Genomic DNA, 19,709 nt, shown 5'->3' with positions numbered 1-19,709 from the left:
GGCTCTGTGCTGACAGTGCAGAGCCTGCTTGGGATTCTCCCTCTCTCCATCTCTCTCTGCCACTCCCCTGCTTGCTCTCTCTGTCCTTCTCAAAATAAATAAACTTTAAAAAACAAAATAAAGTAAAATAAAGTATATGTTATTTTAAAAATAAATACTTTCCTCCTTAAATGAGATTAAAGATTTGTGAAAAATATTTCATTTATTCTTAGAGAAGAATAGTGCTGTGGTTATTACTAAATCCTAACAAAACACATATATTTATAATTTAATCATATGAAAATATCATAATTGAAACAATCGTGGGGGGCACCTGGGTGGTTCAGTTGGTTAAGCGTCTGACTCTTGATCTCAGCTCAGGTCATGATCTCATGGTTCATGAGTTTGAGCCCCATGTTGGGCTCTGTGCTAACCACATGAAACCTGCTTGGGATTCTCTCTCTCCCTCTCTTTCTCTGCCCCTCCTCTGTGCTCCTGCTCTCTCTCAAAATAAACAAACTTAAAAAAAAAATGATCTGTGGAGTATCTTCTTAATTTTGAAAATATATTTCCTATGCATGGTAGAGAAGAGTCTCCTCCTCCTCCTCTTAGCTTATTCTACTCGGTAGCTAAAAACTATTTTCAGTTCATGTAATTTGATAATGGTGACAATATTACTTTTCCTATTTAAAAAAAAATCAATTATCTTTAATCTTTGCTATGAAAACAAAACCGTTTTGAAAAGTCATCTGTTGCAATACATTCTATTTGAGGCAGATCATGAATATTATCAGAAAACCTTGGCTAATAAGTAGTCATATTTACTGGGTTCTTTGTGTACTATACAATATTCCTAATAAATCCAAAATACCATCCCTACTTCATTTTTTTTCCCCTGCTTCACTTTAAAGCCTCCTCATGTGTTACAGATTCACCCACTACAGAAGCTTTACTAGTTCCTTGATTAACTTCTACATTAAAAAAAAATCATACAAAAAAAGTCATTTCTTTAAAAAAGCTCCACTTGGTGGGGGATGTTGAAAATGCGTAAGACTATGTGTGTGTAGGGGCAGGGGCTTTATGAGAAATCACTGTACCTTCTGCTCAGTTTTTCTTTGAACCTAAAACTGCTCTAAAAACGAAAATCTATTTAAAACAAGCCCCCAAAAGCTCCACTAAGTTTCCCCAAACATCACCACTTTCTAATCTTTGGTTCCTTATACTCTGTGTCTTACATTTATTTCCATGCTTCATGCTATGGGTTTCCTATTTCATAGCTTCAGGTAACTCTCTCCTACCCCTATCATCTCCTACCCCAAACAATGTAAAATCATCTTTAAGATCATTTTGTACAGAAAGTTTAATACAATTACAAAGAGAATGGGAACTCTAACACTTTTTAGACTCAAATAAGTGACTTTAATGTGTTTAAGACAACTACCATGTGTAAAACGATAGCCCTTCATACAATAGAAATAGAATAACTCTAGAATTCTCCAGACTAGAATCAAACAGGGATTAATTTTAGGTAAAATGGTTGCTCACCTGTGGTATAATTTATAACTGAAGCTCTAATTTTTAAAATAATTTTTATTATGAAATTTATACCCATTGTAGAAAATTTTAAAAATACAGGTAAACAAGAAATACATTATTCTTCACATTATTACTAATGTAAGGATATTCTTATTAATCAGAGAGCAACTGAGAAGTTTTGCTCAGTAATTCTCTCATTTCAATCAAAACCATCTTTTATTTCTTCTACTCAAACTATAAACTTAATCATAAATACTTTAGCTAATAGATTAAAGCAGGAATTTCATCTTTATACATTGTTATTCACATGACACACACATATCTGCCCATTACCAAGGTATGTCTGATTGCCAGTATATCCATATTCCATAGCTTTCTTTTGCTTCAAGAAAGCACAGTGGCACATGGCATGCAAGTTAGTGACTGAGATGTGGATAAAGCAATAACCTTGAATTCAAATGTATATACAAAAATAAATGTAAGTTACATGTAAACTCTGGCACTAGTTACAGGTTATGACACATTTCCAACTAATCTCAAAGTCACATCATGCCTAGACATAGTGGCTGGGAAGTATTGGTTTAATGTACTGTTAGTAGTTCTAAAAGGAAATCTTTTAAAATCTTCACATAACTTAAAAACGAATGTTATAGAAATAGTATTTTCAAAGCAATGTAAGTCAAGTTTCAAGAAATTAGTAAGGTTAATACATTTGCTAAATAGGGTAAAACTTATTATTTATAAAATATACTCACCATTTGTGCATTAGAATCCCCCAATGACTGAAGTTCATATTGAATAGGCTGCCCATTTTGGTCCACTAGATGGAATTGTTCTGTAGAAAGAGTCTGTGTCTGAGTCAGGGTCCCTGGTATATTCTGTGATGTTAGTGAATTATCTACTTCATGAGAGGTGATGGGTAAAATTCTAGGAGAACCATTTTGTCCAAAGGAAGGATCCCTGGAGTCCATACAGGTTAGATGCTTTTGCAAAGAGAAAAAAAGCACTTGGGTGTTTGTAAAACATAATGTCACAATTAAAAAAAAATTTTTTTTTCTAAAGATTTTATTTTTAAGTAATCTCTACACCCAATGCAGGGCTTGAACTCATAACCCTGATATCAAGAGTCACATGCTCTACCCACTGAGCCAGCCAGTTGCCCCTAATGTCACAATAAAAAAATAAATAAAATAGAACATTTATCAGGCACTGTGGACAATAGTATGGAGGTTTCTCAAAAAGTTAAAATAGAGCTACCCTATGATCCAGTAATCACACTACTGGGTACTTACTCCAAAAATACAAAACCACTAATTCAAAGGGATACATGCACCTCTATGTTTACAGCAGCATTATTTATAATAGCCAAACTATGGAAACAGTCCAAATGTCCACCAATTGATGAATGGATAAAGAAGATATGCTATATATCCACAATGGAATACTATCCAGCCATAAAGAGAATGAAATCTTGCCATTTGCAACAACATAGGTAGAGCTAGAGAGGATAATGCTAAGAGAAATAAGTCAGTCAGAGAAAGACAAATACCACATGATTTCACACATATGTGGAATTTAAGAAACAAATGAGCAAAGGAAGAGAGGGAGAGGGGAAGAGCGGAGAGAGAGAGAGAGAGAAACCAAGAAACAGGCTCTTAGTAAATAGAGAACTGATGGTTATCAGAGGGGAGGAGTGTGGGTGGATGAGTTAAATAGGACATGGGGATTAAGGAGTGCACTGGTCGTGATGAGCACTGGGTGATGTATGGAAATTCTTGAATCACTGTATGAATCACCTGAAACTAATATAACACTGTATGTTAACTATACTGAAACTTAAAGTAAAATAGCATGTTATAATAAAAATGGAAAGATTCATTTTCAGTTAATTATCCTCTTTATTTTTTGTAAGAGCTGTCAATTCACACAGACTAACATAGAAAGCAGTTTTTAAGTGAAATTGTTGATTTTTATATTTTATTGCAATTTTACTGAAATAAAGTTGTACATGGGAATACAACTTGATATGTAATTCAACATATTTTTCTTTATATATAGATCTTTATGAATATATTACTTTGAGTAAAGTTCTATATTATTAAATCAAATATATGATAGCATTGTGGATAAATGTTAACAGTCATGAATATATTAAATATAACACTATTTCTTATCCATTAAAAAGTTGTTAAATGTAATGGAAAAAAGTTCCCAGTTGAATTCCTACCTCAAATACCTGAGAATCTGTTTTTGATTCTTCAGAATCATTATGGTTGACTCTTAATGAATCATTAGACTGTTCCATGCTGATATATTCAATTCCATTTTCTTTTATTATTTAATAGCTGAAAAAATTTAAATATCTGTTTAAAACACTTAACATTTTTATGGAATGTTTGTCTTAACCAAATCTCTTATTTCCCCTATGGTGTTACCCCATACAATTTAGGTTAAATCATTTCCATTCTATAGATTAAGAAAATAAATATTTCCTTAAATGACTTGCCAAGGCACCAGAATACATTCATGACAGAGCAAAAATTACCATTGTATAGTTCTCTCATCCTACCCTTAATAACACTCATGTACTTTTTATAAGATTGTTGCTATGTGACAGGTACTGTTCACCCTTTCAAATACTTATAAAATTCTCATTTTACAAAGATTTAATACAAATAAAGGTCTTAATTTTATGAATTGGGAATGCCCTACCGTAGCATTAGATAATTTTAGAAAAGATGTTTTGGTGTAAATATTGATTATATGAACATAGCTCTTACCACAATATACATTATACACTTAATACTGGCTTGACAAGCTTTGAAAATTAAGAAATATATACTCCAAAAATTCTGAGCCAGTCAGGCCTAATACAGTGGTTAGCACTGGTGTCAATTTTGTCTCTACACACACACACACTACTGTCCCCTGAGGACATATGGCAGTGTCTGAAAACATTTTTGGTTGTCAAAATGGACAGGGAAGTGCTACTAGAATATAAGCCAGGGGTACTGTTAAATATCTTACAATGCACAGGACAGCCCCCACAACAAAGATGTCAGTATGCTTAGGTTCAGAAACCCTGGCCTAATATATCATAGTGAATACTGGATTCTCTATTAGCTAAAAGGAATGATGTTTTAAGTCTCAAAATTGGAGTAAGGACAAAATGAAACTAGTTAAGACTATCATTGAAAAACTTCTAAAATAAACTGCATAGAATCTTAAGAACACACACATTTTTCTTTTTTTAAACTTTTAAATTTTAACTTTAATTTTTTTAATTTTGAGAGAGAGAGCTGAGCTGTCAGCACAGAGCCTGATGTGGGGCTTGAACCCACGAACTGTGAGATCATGAACTGAGACAAAGGAGGATGCTTAACCGACTGAGCCACCCAGAGGTCCCTGAAAATTTTATTTTTAAATTAACATGCATTAAATTGAACTTTTTTCTTTTTTGGTGTGTAGTTCTATGGATTTTAACAAATGTAACCACCATAACAACCAGGATATATAATAATTCAATCATCCTAAACCCTAATTTAAAATTATGCCTTATCAGGCAACTGGGTGGCTCAGTCAGTTAAGTGTTGGATTCTTGATTTCGGCTCGGGTCATGATCTCACTGTTTGTGGGTTGAAACTCCAAGTCTGACTCCATGCTGACAGTGTGAAGCCTACTTAGGATTCTCTCAGGATTCTCTCTCTCTCTCTCTCTCTGCACCCCGCCCCTGCACTCTCTCTCTCTCTCCTCAAACAAAAACTTTTTAAAAATGTTTTCTTACTGTAATGCTGGAGAGTTTGTGGAGAAACGGGAACCCTCTTGTACTATTGGTGGGAATGCAAACTGGTGCAGCCACTCTGGAAAACAGTGTGGAGGTTCCTCAAAAATTAAAAATAGATCTACCCTATGACCCAGCAATAGCACTGCTAGGAATTTACCAAGGGATACAGGAGTAATGATGCACAGGGTCACTTGTACCCCAATGTTTATAGCAGCACTTTTAACAATAGCCAAATTATAGAAAAAGCCTAAATGTCCATCAACTGACAAATGGATAAAGAAGATGTGGGTTATACATACAATGGAATACTACTTGGCAATGAGAAAGAATGAAATCTGGCCATTTGCAGCAACGCAGATAGAACTGGAAAGTATTATGCGGAGTGAAATAAGTCAGTCAGTGAAAGATACCATGTATTTTCACTCATATGTGGATCCTGAGAAACTTAACAAAAGTCCATGGGGGAGAAGAAGGGGGGAAAAAAGTTACAGAGAGGGAGGCAAACCATAAGGGACTCTTAAATACTGAGAACAAGCTGAGGGTTGATGGGGGGTGGGGAAAAGGCAAAAGTGGGTGATGGGCATTGAGGAGGGCACCTGTTGGAATGAGCACTGGGTGTTGTATGGAAACCAATTTGACAATAAATTATATTAAATAAATAAATAAATAAAATCATTTCCACCCCCCCCCCCACAATGTTCTCTTAAAAATAAGATAAACTGGGGCGCCTGGGTGGCGCAGTCGGTTAAGCGTCCAACTTCAGCCAGGTCACGATCTCGCAGTCCGTGAGTTCGAGCCCCGCGTCAGGCTCTGGGCTGATGGCTCGGAGCCTGGAGCCTGTTTCCGATTCTGTGTCTCCCTCTCTCTCTGCCCCTCCCCCATTCATGCTCTGTCTTTCTCTGTCCCAAAAATAAATAAACGTTGAAAAAAAAAAATTAAAAAAAAAAAAAAGATAAACTTATACCTTGTAGTTAAGACTTAGTTGGTACATATTTGAACACACTGAGTACTTATTTTTCTGTGATAGCATCCACATATATATTTGTAAAATTAAACATTTCAGAAAATCTACAAGGTCTGCCATTTAATATTTCCACAATATTATAAATAGTTCCACTCAAATATAAAATGTAATAGGCTAAAAAATCAGTCTTATTTTTAATATATAACTATATCTTAAAATTGTCTCTCGTTTTAAGATTTTAAATTATCACTTGTATTCTAATTTAACTTGTTACAAGAATTTCAAAAACCTGTAATTACCTTTCAAGTAAGAGCAATTCTATCTTATAATGTTCTGGTTCTGTTCTGTTTTTAATTTTTTAGATGATACGTATAAAACTTCAGAATAATATGTTTTATGAATGGTTTAAAAAATAAAAAGAGGGGTACCTGGGTGGCTCAGTCGGTTGAGCGTCCGACTTCAGCTCAGGTCACGATCTCACGGTTCGTGAGTTTGAGCCCCGCGCATCAGGCTCTGGGCTGATAGTTCAGAGCCTGGAGCCTGCTTCCCATTCTGTGTCTCCCTCTCTCTCTGCCCCTCCCCCATTCATGCTCTGTCTCTCTCTGTCTCAAAAATAAAATAAACATTAAAAAAAAATTAAAAAACATAAAATAAAATAAAAAGAAAGTGCTCGCTTCGGCAGCACATATACTAAAATTGGAACGATACAGAGAAGATTAGCATGGCCCCTGCATAAGGATGACAGCAAATTCGTGAAGCGTTCCATATTTTTAACAAACTGAGGGTTGATGGGGGGTGGGAGGGAGGGGAGGGTGGGTGATGGGTATTGAGGAGGGCACCTTTTGGGATGAGCACTGGGTGTTGTAGGGAAACCAATTTGACAATAAATTTCATATACTGAAAAAAAAATAAAAAAATAAAAAGCTACACTTCATAAAAAAAATAAAATAAAAAAAAAAAGAAAGCCCCACTAATGGCAATATAGCAGATTAGATAATATAGAAGGGTCTCTTGCTAGAAAACAAAAAAATACAAAGTTGATCTAAAACAGAATATTTTGTGCTACACGGAGCCACTATAGGAAGTAACAAAAATCAAAGGTCACTCCCTGTTCTCCCTTATGTCTCTTCCCCCTCCAAAACAAAAAGCAAAAGCTGTGAGCTAAAACCCAAGTAATACGCACAAGCAAAGAGGAAAATTTCTGCAAGAGCAGTGCTAATACACAGGTTTTATGGTTGGGAAACCCAGGCTTAGATAAGCAGCTCTTGGGGGAGGAGAACTCAAAAACTCCCAAAATAGGACTAGGAACCTGAAAGGTCCTGAGACAATAGTTTAGCCTGGCTTCTAGTACAAACAAATAGAGTTATTATTTGGAGGAACACAAACCCAACCAAAGCATTAGTTTCCTTCCACATTAATATTAAATATAAGCTTATAATCAGAGTGCCAAAAGCACCAAAGACACTCCCTACGGACTTCAAGTATTGGAACAATCTAATAGTGAACATAAAGTTATCATTTAACGTTCAAAGAAATAAACATGAGTGAATCACAGGAAGAAACAAACAAGAGACTGAAAAGTTTAATATGAAAAAGAACCAAACAGAACTTTCAGAAATAAAAAAAAAAAAAAAATTTAAGTTGGAAACATTAAATAGAAGGTTAGATGCAGAAGAAAGAACTACTAAATTAGAAGGCAGATTTTTAAAAAATTACCCAAAATGCATCATAGGAAAAACAGAAGATAAAAAAAATGAAAGAGAGACCTAAAACTAGGAAAAATAGAATAAGCATGGTAAATTTATAACTGGAGTCTCAGAAAAACAGAAAAGAGAAAATGGATCAGAGAATATTTGAAGAGATAATGGCTATCAATTTTTCAAAACTGAATACATGGATCCACAGATAAAGCACAAAATGTACCAAAATAAATCAGAAGAAATCCACACCCAGTGTAGTAAAGGCACAAAATTCTAAAGAGAAAGCAAAATCTAAAATGTAGCCAGAGAGACAGAGTGCCCGGATGACTCTGTCAAGGTCCAACTTCGGCTCATGGTTCAGTGAGTTTGAGCCCTGCATAGGGTTCTGTGCTGACAGCTTGGAGCCTGGAGCCTGCTTCGGATTCTGTATCTCCCTCTCTCTCTCTCTCTCTCTGCTCCTACGGAGCTCACTCTCTCTCATATAAATAAACAAAAAAAAAAAATTAAAATGTAGCTAGAGTGATCAGATCACCCACAGAGTACCGACATTAGATAGAAAGCAGACTACTCAGTAGCAACAATGGTGGAAGTCATGAGAATTTAAAAAAAAAAGTGATAATCAGTATATGATTATATATGTTCAAAACTATTTTTTCACAAAGCAGGGGGAGAGAAAGATACTTTAAGATTAAAAAAAAAAAAAACTGAGAGAAGGGGCGACTGGGTGGCGCAGTCAGTTAAACGTCTGAGTTTGGCTCAGGTCATGATCTCACAGTTCATGATTTCCAGCCCCACGTGGGGCTCTGTGCTGACAGTTCAGAGCCTGGAGCCTGCTTCAGATTGTGTCTCCCTCTCTCTCTGCCCCTTCCCCGTGCTCACTCTTCCTCTGTCTCAAAAATAAATAATCATTAAAAAAAAAAAAAAGAAAGATGTTTATGGTCATTAGTCATCAGGATTATGCAAATCAAAGCAACAATGAGATACCAGTTGACACCCACTAGAATAACTATATTTATTTTGTTTGAGCGAGAGAGAATGCGTACAAGTGGTGGAAAGGGGCAGAGGGACAGAGAGAGAGAGAGAGAGAGAGAGAGAGAGAGAGAGAGAGAGAGAGAGAGAGAGAGAATCCCAAGCAGGCTCCATGCTCAGCAGGGAGCTCGATGTGGGGCTCAATCCCACAACCCTGCCATCATGACCTGAACCGAAATCAAGAGTTGGATGATCAACCGACTGGGCCATTCAGGTGCCCCAACCACAAATTTTTTTAAAAAAGAAAACAACAGTTGATGAGGATACAGAGCAATTGGAACCCTCGTGCATTGCTGATGGGTATGTAAAATGGTGAAGGTGCTGTGCAAAAGTTTGGCAGTTCCTTAAGAAGTTAAACATAGAATGACCATATGACAGCAATTCCACTCTAGGTATATACCCCAAAGAAATGAAAATCAGTGTTCAAACATAAATTTGTACACGGACGCTCATAGCAGCAATTTTCATAAGAACCAAAAAGTGGAGGGGCACCTGGGTGGCTCAGTCGACTAAGCATTCGACTTCAACTCAGGTCATGATTTCACGGTTTGTGGGTATGAGCCCCGCATTGGGCTCTGTGCTGACAGCCCAGAGCCTGGGGACTGCTTCGGATTCTGTGTCTCCCTCTCTCTCTGTCCCTCCCTCTTCGTGCTCTCCCTCTCTCAAATGAGTAAGTGTTAAAAAATGAAAAAAAAAAAAAAAAGAACCAAAAGTGGAAACAACTCTAATTTTCATCAGCTCATGAACAGATAAATAAAATGTGCTATGCCCTTATAAATGGTATTCAGCCATAAAAAGGAATGAAGTACTGATACATGCTACAATATAGATGAATCTCAAAAACATACCAAGTGATAGAAGCCAGACACAAACTGTCATATATTACAAATTCCATTTATATAAAAATATCCAGAAGGGGTAAATCCATAAAAACAGAAATCAGGTTAGTAGATGACAAAGGTCTGGGGGGTGGGAGGAGTATAGGGAAAAACTGTCAATTGGGCACAAGATTTTATTTGGGGTTGATGAAAATATTTTGGAACGAGATAGAGGTGGTATTTACATAAAACTGTGAATGTAGAAAATGCCACTAAATTGTTCATCTAAAATGATTAATTTTGGGGCGCCTGGGTGGCGCAGTCGGTAAAGCGTCCGACTTCAGCCAGGTCACGATCTCGCGGTCCGTGAGTTCGAGCCCCGCGTCAGGCTCTGGGCTGATGGCTCGGAGCCTGGAGCCTGTTTCCGATTCTGTGTCTCCCTCTCTCTCTGCCCCTCCCCCGTTCATGCTCTGTCTCTCTCTGTCCCAAAAATAAAAATTAAAAAAAATAAATTAAAAAAAATAAATAAATAAAATGATTAATTTTAAGTTACATGAATTTCACCTCAGCTTTTAAAATTTATTACCAAAAAGAAAAAAACATATACATATATAAGTATATACATGTGTGTGTATGTGTGTGTGTGTGTTATGTATATGTGGCAGTCAGGAAAATATGAATGTGGACTAGAGATTTATTTAAAAAATTTTTGGTGTGTTTTTAGGTACGGGAATAATACTGTAGATGAAATTATATCATGTGATGATATCCAGGATTTGATACCTTCTCTCTTTGTGCCTACTACTGACCTTGATATTTTCTTTTGTGGCCCTATGTGGCATGCCTACCCTCTTCTTTGGAACTGTAATAAACTATCTTAATTTTCAGTGGCAATCACCTCCTGATTCGTTGACCTCACCATATCTAAAGAGAAATAAGAGTATTTTGAAACAATCATAAACATATAAATAAGCCTTAAATAAAATCTCAGTGAACAAAATCCAGCAACATATAATAAAAATAATGCATCTCATCAAACGAAGTATGTCATTGCCTTTAAGTAAATCCAATGTGGAGACTAAGTTAGAATTTTGTATAAATACAGTATGATACCAACTACCTAAAATAGCACAATGGCATAAAAAATATGAAAATTTTAGGGATAAAGTTAACAAAATATATGGAAGATGTATGCAGTGAAGACTATAAAACTTAGATGGGAGAAATTAAAGAAGACCTAAAAGGATAAAAGTTACATACTGTGTGTTTATGGAATGGATGACTCAGTATTGTTAAAATAACCAAACTGATCTACAATCAATTGCCTACAATCCCAATCCCAATTCCAGCAGGCCTTTTTTTTTTTTTTAATTGACAAACTGATTCTAAACTTCATATGAAAAGTCAAAGGTTAAGACAGCCAAAACGACTTTGGAAAAGAATAACAGATTTGGAATTCTACCTGATTTCAAGACTTGTTATGAAGCTAGAATAATCAAGATGGTATGGTATTAGTGTAAAGACAAATAGATCAATGAGATAGAAGAATCCAGAAACAGACCTCCATGCATATAGTCAATTGCTTTCTGATAAAAGTGCCAAGGTACTTAAGAGAAAAGGGACAGTTTTTTCAACAAATGCAGCTAAAACAATAGCTATATGCAAAATAATAAACATTGACCAATACCTCAAACCATATTAAAAAAAATTGACTTGAATCATGGATCATGGCCTGTAAAACTATAAAACTTCTAGAAGATAACATATGAGAAAATCTTTGTGACCTTGGGTTTAGCAAAGATATCTTTTTTTTAAGTCTAGTTATTTATTTTTGAGAGAGAGACAGAGACAGAGAATCCCAAGCAGGCTCTGCGCTGTCAGCACAGAGCCCGATGTGGGGCTTGAACCCACGAACTGCAAGATCATGACCTGAGCTGAGATCAAGAGTTGAATGCCTAACCTACCAAGCCACCCAGGTGCCTGGGTTTGGCAAAAATATCTTAAACATGACTCAAAAAGCATGAAATATAAGTCTACAAATTGGACTTCATCACAATTAAAAACTTTTGCTCATGACAGTTTGGGAGAAAATATTTGCAAAACACATGCCTGATAAAGGAATTTGTATTCCAACTCTGTAAAGAACTGTTTCAACCTAATTATAAGACAGCAACCCAATAAAAAGTAGCCAAAATATTTGAATTAAACACTTTACTAAAGAAGATACACAGCTAGCTAGAGAAAAGCAAATGCCCTGTGACCTGTCTTATATGTGGAATTGGAAGATGCAAACTTCCAGTTATAAAACAAGTCACACCCACAGAAAAGTCATGAGGATAAAAAGTACAGCACAGAGAATACAGTCAATAATATTGTAATAACTTTGTATGACAGATGGTACCTACATTTATCAGAGTAAGCATTTTGCAATGTTTTTAATTGTCAAATCACTAGGCTATACGCCTCAAACTATTATATGTCAACTATACTTCAATTTAAAAAGAAGGCTATTAAGCCACAAAAAGACATGGAGAAACCTTAAATACATACTTATAAGTGAAAGGAGCCACTCTGAAAAGGCTATGTGATTCCAAATATATGACATTTAAAAAAATTTTGTTTTAATTTTATTTATTTTGAGAGAGAGAGTGCACGAGCAGTGGAGGGGCCGAGACAGAGGGAAAGAAAGAATCCCTACCAGGCTTTGCACAGTCAGCACAGAACCTGATATGGGGCTGGAACTCACAAATCCTGAGATCATGACCTAAGCTGAAATCAAGAGTAGGATGCTCAACTGACTGAGACACCCAAGCACCCCAAATATATGACATTCTTAAAAAGGTACAGACACAGTAACATCAATAGTTGCCAGAGGTTGAGAGATTTTTATGGTGATGAAACAATTCTGATGGTGGATACATGACATTTTGAAATGGATTTTGTCAAAATCTATAAAAATATATAACACAAATAGTGAACTTTAATGTAAACTAGACTATTGTTCATAATAACATATCAATATGGGTTCATTAACTTTATGAAATATAGGACACTAAGAGTGCCTGGCTGGCTGGCTCAGTAGGTGGAGCATGCAACTCTTGATCTGAGGGTTATGAGCTCAAGCCCTCCAAAATAAATAAATAAAACCTAAAAAAAAGAAAAAAAAGAAAAAAAAAAAGAAAAGAAAGAAATGTACCACACTAATGTGAAATGCTAGCAACACAGACAGCTGTTGCTAGCAGGTAGAGGAAAGAAGTGGGCGGTGTAAGAATATGGAAATCTTTGTATACCCTGCTTGATTTTTCCGTAAGTCTAAAACTATGCAAAAAAATAAAGTCCTTTAGTTTAAAAAAAAAAAAGCAGAATGTAAACTAAAGCCAATAACAAATAACAGTACATGAATTCCAAAATTATCTTGAAACTTTAGGTTAAGTTACCACAATTCGGACAATGTTGGAATTAGGATATACAAGAAAATATATTTTCATTAAATTTTCAAATAAAAACAGAGTTTTGTTAGTAAAACTGTATAAAATAGTTGAACTGTTCCGTAGTTATATGGTAGGAATTTGAAAATCAACTTTACGCTTATTTGTCAAATTAGTTAACCACTCTGAGCTTTAGTTTTCTCATCTGCAAAATAGGAATAATATTCATCTACCTCACAGGGTTGTTATAAAGATTAAATAAAATAATGTATGCAAAGGGCATCATGCAATTCCCAATACACTGTTCAGTGTTAAATAAATAATTTTTACTACCTATAATCATGCAAATGAAGGCCAAAATTTCACCTATCTAAATATAAACCCGTTGGTTCTTTTTTTTTTTTTTTTCAAATGGTTATTTTATTTTTGAGAGAAAGAGAGCATGAGCAGGGTAGGGACAGAGAGAAAGGGAGACACAGAATCCAAAGCAGGCTCCAGGCTCTGAGTTGTCAGCACAGAACCCGATGTGGGGCTCAAACCCATGAGCTGTGAGATGATGACCTGAGCTGAAGTCGGACCCCCAAACCGACTGAGCCACCCAGGCACCCCATTTTTTTAAGCCTTATTTTGAGTAAGAAAGAGAGACCGAGAGAAAGAGAGCGAGCGAGAGAGCGTACACATGCAAGCATGCAAGCAGGGGAGGGGCAGAGAGGGAGACAGAGAATCCTAAGCAGGCTATGTGCTATCAGCGCAGAGCCCAATGCGGGGCTTGAACCCATGAACCACAAGATCATGACCTGAGCTGAAATCAAGAGTTGGACAGAGCAACCCAGGTGCCCCAAATTCGTTGGTTCTTTAGGGCAAAGATCTGTTAAACATCAGTCATCTAATTGATATAATCAAAATTTATCTGGGCTTAGTATGAAACTTTTTTTTTTTTTTTAGGTTTAATTTATTTTTGAGAGAGAGAGGGTGAGCAGGGGAGGGACAGAAAGGGGAAGAAAGGATTTGAAGCAGGCTCTGCACTGACAGCAGTGAGCCAGTGCAGGGCTTGAACTCACAAACTGTGAGATCATGACCTAAACCAAAATCAGATGCTCAAACGACTGAGCCACCCAGGTGCCCCAGTATTAAACTTCTAAATATACTTTTCTATACAGTCTTTGAAAAAATTTTAAAATTGTGTACTTTAAGATGCCTAATAGACTTTCATTTCAGTATTATTTAAAAATTTACACATTTCATAAATGTAGTAGAGTACATGGAGTCAGCCTAGATTTGATGAAAAATATCCAAACTGAACTTTTCTGAACTTGAATTTCTAGTTCTTTAAAATGAAGAGTTGGTCCTGATGATCCCTAAGATCCTACCCAGTTCTAAGATTTTTGTTTTTAACAGTTGATTTTCCTGATAATGTTTAAAATTCATTTATTGTTGGGGCGCCTGGGTGGCTCAGTCGGTTGAGTGTCTGACTTCAGCTCAGGTCATGATCTCACAGTTCGTGGGTTCAAGCCCTGCGTCGGGCTCTGTGCTGGCAGCTCAGAGCCTGGAGCCTGCTTCGGATTCTGTGTCTCCCTCTCTCTCTCTCTACTCCCTCCACCACTCGCATTCTGTCTCTCTCTCAAAAATAAATAAGCATTAAAATTTTTTTTAATTCATTTATTGTTTATTGACTGACTTCCAATGTATAGAGTAGAAAACTAAAAGAATACTATTCAAAAAGAAAATTTTTTTTTTTTAATTTTTTTTTTCAACGTTTATTTATTTTTGGGACAGAGAGAGACCGAGCATGAACAGGTGAGAGGCAGAGAGGGAGACACACAGAATCGGAAACAGGCTCCAGGCTCTGAGCCATCAGCCCAGAGCCCGACGCGGGCTCGAACTCACAGACCGCGAGATCGTGACCTGGCTGAAGTCGGACGCTTAACCGACTGTGCCACCCAGGCGCCCCAAAAAGAAAATTCTTATGTTAGATTCAACTGAAAATGAAGTCCTACTGAGAGATGTATTAAAACTGTAATAACTGGTGTCCAGAATACAATTTAATTTTTTAAAGCAAATTAAATATATTGAAATATTCACTGGCTAAATATGATGACATCAATATTAAGAAATATTTTAGAGTTTTTTGAGTTTAAATATGAAGCACTATCAATGACAAAATAGAGGAAGATTATGAATTTGTCATAACTATAAAATTTAATGTCTATTGAATGTTTATTATACTTAATTACTAGCTAGGATTATTAATAATCACTCTACTATTCCGTGATGTAGAACCTATTATCACCATTTTACAGAAAAGGAAATTGAGGCTCACTGCTCAAGGTTATCAATTATTGAGCACTATGGTAAAGCACTATGCTAAGTGTTTTCTATCTATCATTTTATATAATCCTTTCAACAATCCTTTCAACAACAGCAAGTGATTCAGTTACTTGCTCCAATTTACATAAAAGGAAATAAAACTCAGGCAATGAAGTAACTTTCCCAAGATTACAAATACACTAAGTGGCTGAGCAAGGACTCAAGCCTACAGGTGCTGATCCCAAAGCCCACTCTTTATTATTACTATAGGAACTCTTTCAAGGTAACAAAACTCCTTCCTTCCTTCATTAGTCATGGCTTTAAATCTTTTTCCTTTTTTCTGATAGGTTAACAAATTCTAGATGGTAAAAAAAATTCTTTGTTCATTATGGTTCTCAACTTTTCTTGGTTGAAATTCAATTAGAGTCAGTCCCTAAAGCTCCAAAGCCCTCCTGTAAACAATCTAAACATCTCTGATCCCATGAAAAAGCTAGAGTTCTAATCTTGCAGGCACTGCAGTCACTGAGAAAACATTCTGCAAATAGATTCAAAAGTGGAGCTTGGGAAGAAGAAGTGCAAAGTGCAAATAGTTTAGGGGAAAGAATTCTAAAAACTTACTCCCAGTTTCCTAACAGCTGCCCTGATCCCATCACAAATTAACCCTATTGGCCTATTTTTTTTTTTTCATTTTATTTACTTTCTCTTACCCTAGCTGAAATTTTCACTGGAGTTAATAAGCATTTTCTGTTAAAAAGAAAAAACTCTGGACAGAGTATCAGCCATTAACAAATTAGTGTAAATTTATGTAAGGATAGCTTTCTTCCTTTAAGAAAAGTTAAGAACAGCTACCCTGCAAAGTTTAATTTGGAGATGAGAAAGCAAGTACACTTGAAGCTCAGAACATGTAAAAGGGATTTCGCAGATGTCTGAGCTAAACACTGCAATGAAGAGGACAGGATGGTGGTGGGGATGTTGTTAACAGAGGAACACTGTCAAACATAAACCACCTACTTCAGGGCTTTGCTCACACTTAGATTTTGCCAAAAATAATTTCTTTTTATACTATCTTTTGGGAACTCAAAACTCAAGATTTTCCTTTCAGTATGTACATCTACACGATAGGTTAAAGAAGTTTTTTTGTGTTACATTGGGAAAATACTACTTAAAGTAGTTTCTACATGGAAAAATGGATTTCAATATCTATTGACTAACCTACTATTGAACCAGAGGCTGAAAGTACATTTCTATGTTACAGACATCCTTTTCAAAAGACAAAATCTGAATGAAGCAAAAGTATTACTCCTTCCTCCCTTACTTGCCCCATCACTTTGCATTACACTTTTCAACCCTGACAACTGCAGGGTGACATTTTCCCAACTAACTTCAATGTCAGTACATGCTGGAAATTATGATCCATAGCTTTCAATTGACTATGTCAAAGTGAAGTTTTTAAGGATGAAGATATCAAGTAGCTAGGTATAAAATGCTTTCTTCCAACTGGTAAATACAAATAGAATGAAATACCTATATACAAAGTGCAATTTGACTTTTCATTAATATGTAATAGGTACAAACTTTTACACAGCTGTAACTTTCAATTAGTTGAAATAAAAGTGTTACCTTCAGGCAGTTGCTCAAGTTTAAACTCAGGCCTCAAGCATTCTACTATTGCCAGAAATGCCCTCTCTTGTCCACTGAAGTTCTTCCTTTCGGGGACACTAAATCATGATAGGCTTCATTTGTGTGAGAGCTATAATTATGTCTTCACAGCAGCATTTTTTCTGTAATGAGAAGGTATTCAATGTATATTTTCTTTTTCTACATGTAAAGAAAATTACTAGATTTTGTTATGCAGGTGTTATTATAAAACAACTGTAACCAGCCCAGTACAGTAGAACCATCAATTGACTCAGTTGAAGAAAACTAAAGATCAGGACTGACTTTACAGATAACTGCATGTGTCCAGGGGTAGATGACTTAACATGTGATTCAGTTTCCTCAGTCCAAATCAAGGATTTGGACTAAGGTTTTGTTTCAACTCACATTCTATACCTACTACTAAAACAAAGACCTCCAGTAAAGTACATTTCTCCCATGAAATATTTACTAACAGGGCACTTTTTGTAACCATAAAAGCTTGAGAATAAAGGTTCCCCTCCCCAAACTACACCCTCTATAAAATCATGGAATTGATTTGACAAAGTTAGTTCTTAAGCAAATAGTATTGGGATTATGTAAAGAGAACAAAGAAGAAAGTATTACATGTGTACACAGTTTATGATTGGAGTTCAGAGCACACACATTTTGCTGGCAAATTGCTTTCTAGAATGTTTCACATCACATTAGAAAAGTGGATTTTACCTTATATCAAAAGCAAAGATTAGGAAGAAAACTTAAATTAGAAGTTTGATGTTTTATAGGGAAAGGGGGAATTTTATTGTTTATAAATATTGAATGCATGGCAGAGAGGAAAAGACTATTCAGACTGCAGTCACTCATATCTCTGTGGACCTTATTTGGGATACCGTTTTGATTTTGTTCAACAAGAATTTTATTCAAAACTTTAGAGGTAATTCTGTCTTAACAACTGATTATTTTGTTGAGTTTCCTCTAAAGACTTTTGCATACTAACATGTATCTGTTAAAACCAATTACCTGAGAATAAATCCCCAAACAGGGTAACTGAAGGATGAAACCACTTTTAGTTTAGTCTTAAAAGATTTTCCTAATTCTAGGTACCTTGTTAGCATCCTAAGACTTAAAGGATCTTGAAATATATTCAATATCAGTGCCAGATCTTGTAACTTATTAACATTAAAAAATGTTGCTCAAAAGTTCTTTAGAAAATAAAATTATTCTTGTCTTTTAAAGTAAATGAATGCTCTTTTTATGCTCCTTTTATGATATATATAAAATTACTATGAATCAGTGGTGTCAAAAATTAAATCAAGACTCCTAGTTCACAAATATTTGATAGAACAATTTATTTTTTTAAAGGTGGATTTGGAAAGTTATAATGTGTTAAGTCAAAAATTTAAATGTATGCAAATATGTATAAATAATAACCTATTTTTAACTTTTCACTTAAACAAATTTAAAGCTAGTGTTCACAATGTCTCTTTTACCTAAGGTTTGCCCTCTTCTATAAATTTCCCTATAATCTTGGTATCTACCCATTTCTTACCCTGTAAATAATACCTCTTTTTACCTCTATGCTTTTTGAGAGCTATACAGATTATTTCATTTAATCCTCACAGTAACAGTTGGATCTTTATCTCTATAGAGAAGAAAGCCAAAGCTGTCAAGTAACTTGCCTAAAATCACAGAAAGCATTAGAGCTCAGATTCAAAACTAAGCTGGAAAAACCCAAAAAACAAACTGCACTGCAAAGCCCATACACAGTCTTCAGATCATACCATACCATGCCATTATATGTTGAAAAAAGAAACCTATAATAAAGAGACACAAATCTTCTAAGCTGTGATTTTCTAGATAACAATATGTCTTCACAAGGACCACAGTAAATGAATCATGTAGGAAATCATCAAGAACAAAAAGCTTGAAGTTAACGTTCTAAGAAAAACACTCAGGGGCACCTGGGTGGCTCAGATGGTTAAGCGTCAGACTTCGGCTCAGGTCATGATCTCCAGCTCTTGAGTTCGAGCCCCGCATCAGGCTCTGTGCTGACAGCTCAGAGCCTGGAGCCTGCTTCAGGTTCTGTGTCTCCCTCTCTCTCTGGCCCTTCCCCTCTCGAGCTCTGTCCCTCTCTCCCACCAGAATAAATAAACATTAAAAAAAATGTAAAAAGACCACTCAAAGTAAAAGCATTAACTACCCTAAGTACTGCATGGAGGGAACACCAAGTATGATACAAGTCACTACTGAAAAAACACCAAAGCCATCACAGTGGATGTGGAGTTGCTTTGAAACACTTATAATTTTCCTTAACCAAAGGAAGGTCTCAAATGAAGACAGGTATTTTAGTGAATTCAACATTTCTGCTTGGCAAATTGAAGTTTTATCTTATTAAGCATACTTAGGTTCTGTATCTTACTGGTCATATTTTTCAATTAAAATTAAGATCAATCTGTACCATCAGGTATTGTACTTTCTTATTATGGTAAATTTCAAAATAACAATAACTAAAATTGATTAATTTTACTA

At 35.6% G+C, this 19,709-nt stretch overlaps 1 protein-coding gene and 1 non-coding gene across 15 annotated transcripts in view; one reads left to right on the top strand and one right to left on the bottom strand.

Annotated features, from left to right (window-relative positions):
- Window positions 1-19,709, bottom strand: part of CARF (calcium responsive transcription factor) — a 100,910-nt gene that overhangs the window by 79,358 nt on the left and 1,843 nt on the right. For 13 of the 14 annotated variants that reach the window (XM_045034310.1, XM_045034308.1, XM_045034305.1 and 10 more), the window contains exons 2-4: window positions 17,166-17,326; window positions 3,743-3,860; window positions 2,271-2,498 (exon numbers count right to left, since the gene is read on the bottom strand). In XM_045034310.1, the coding sequence (XP_044890245.1) occupies window positions 2,271-2,498; window positions 3,743-3,820 (306 nt within the window). In that variant the 5' untranslated portion in view covers window positions 3,821-3,860; window positions 17,166-17,326. The remainder of the gene's footprint in view (window positions 1-2,270; window positions 2,499-3,742; window positions 3,861-17,165; window positions 17,327-19,709) is intronic. The other variant, XM_045034311.1, reaches the window with a different exon arrangement.
- On the top strand, window positions 6,930-7,035 carry LOC111562023. The gene has a single exon (XR_002745084.1). It is a non-coding gene; the product is annotated as a U6 spliceosomal RNA (small nuclear RNA).

Source organism: Felis catus, chromosome C1 (genome assembly GCF_018350175.1).
Source record: "Felis catus isolate Fca126 chromosome C1, F.catus_Fca126_mat1.0, whole genome shotgun sequence".
In the NCBI taxonomy this organism is placed as follows: domain Eukaryota; kingdom Metazoa; phylum Chordata; class Mammalia; order Carnivora; family Felidae; genus Felis; species Felis catus.
This window is presented reverse-complemented; position numbering and strand designations above follow the sequence as displayed.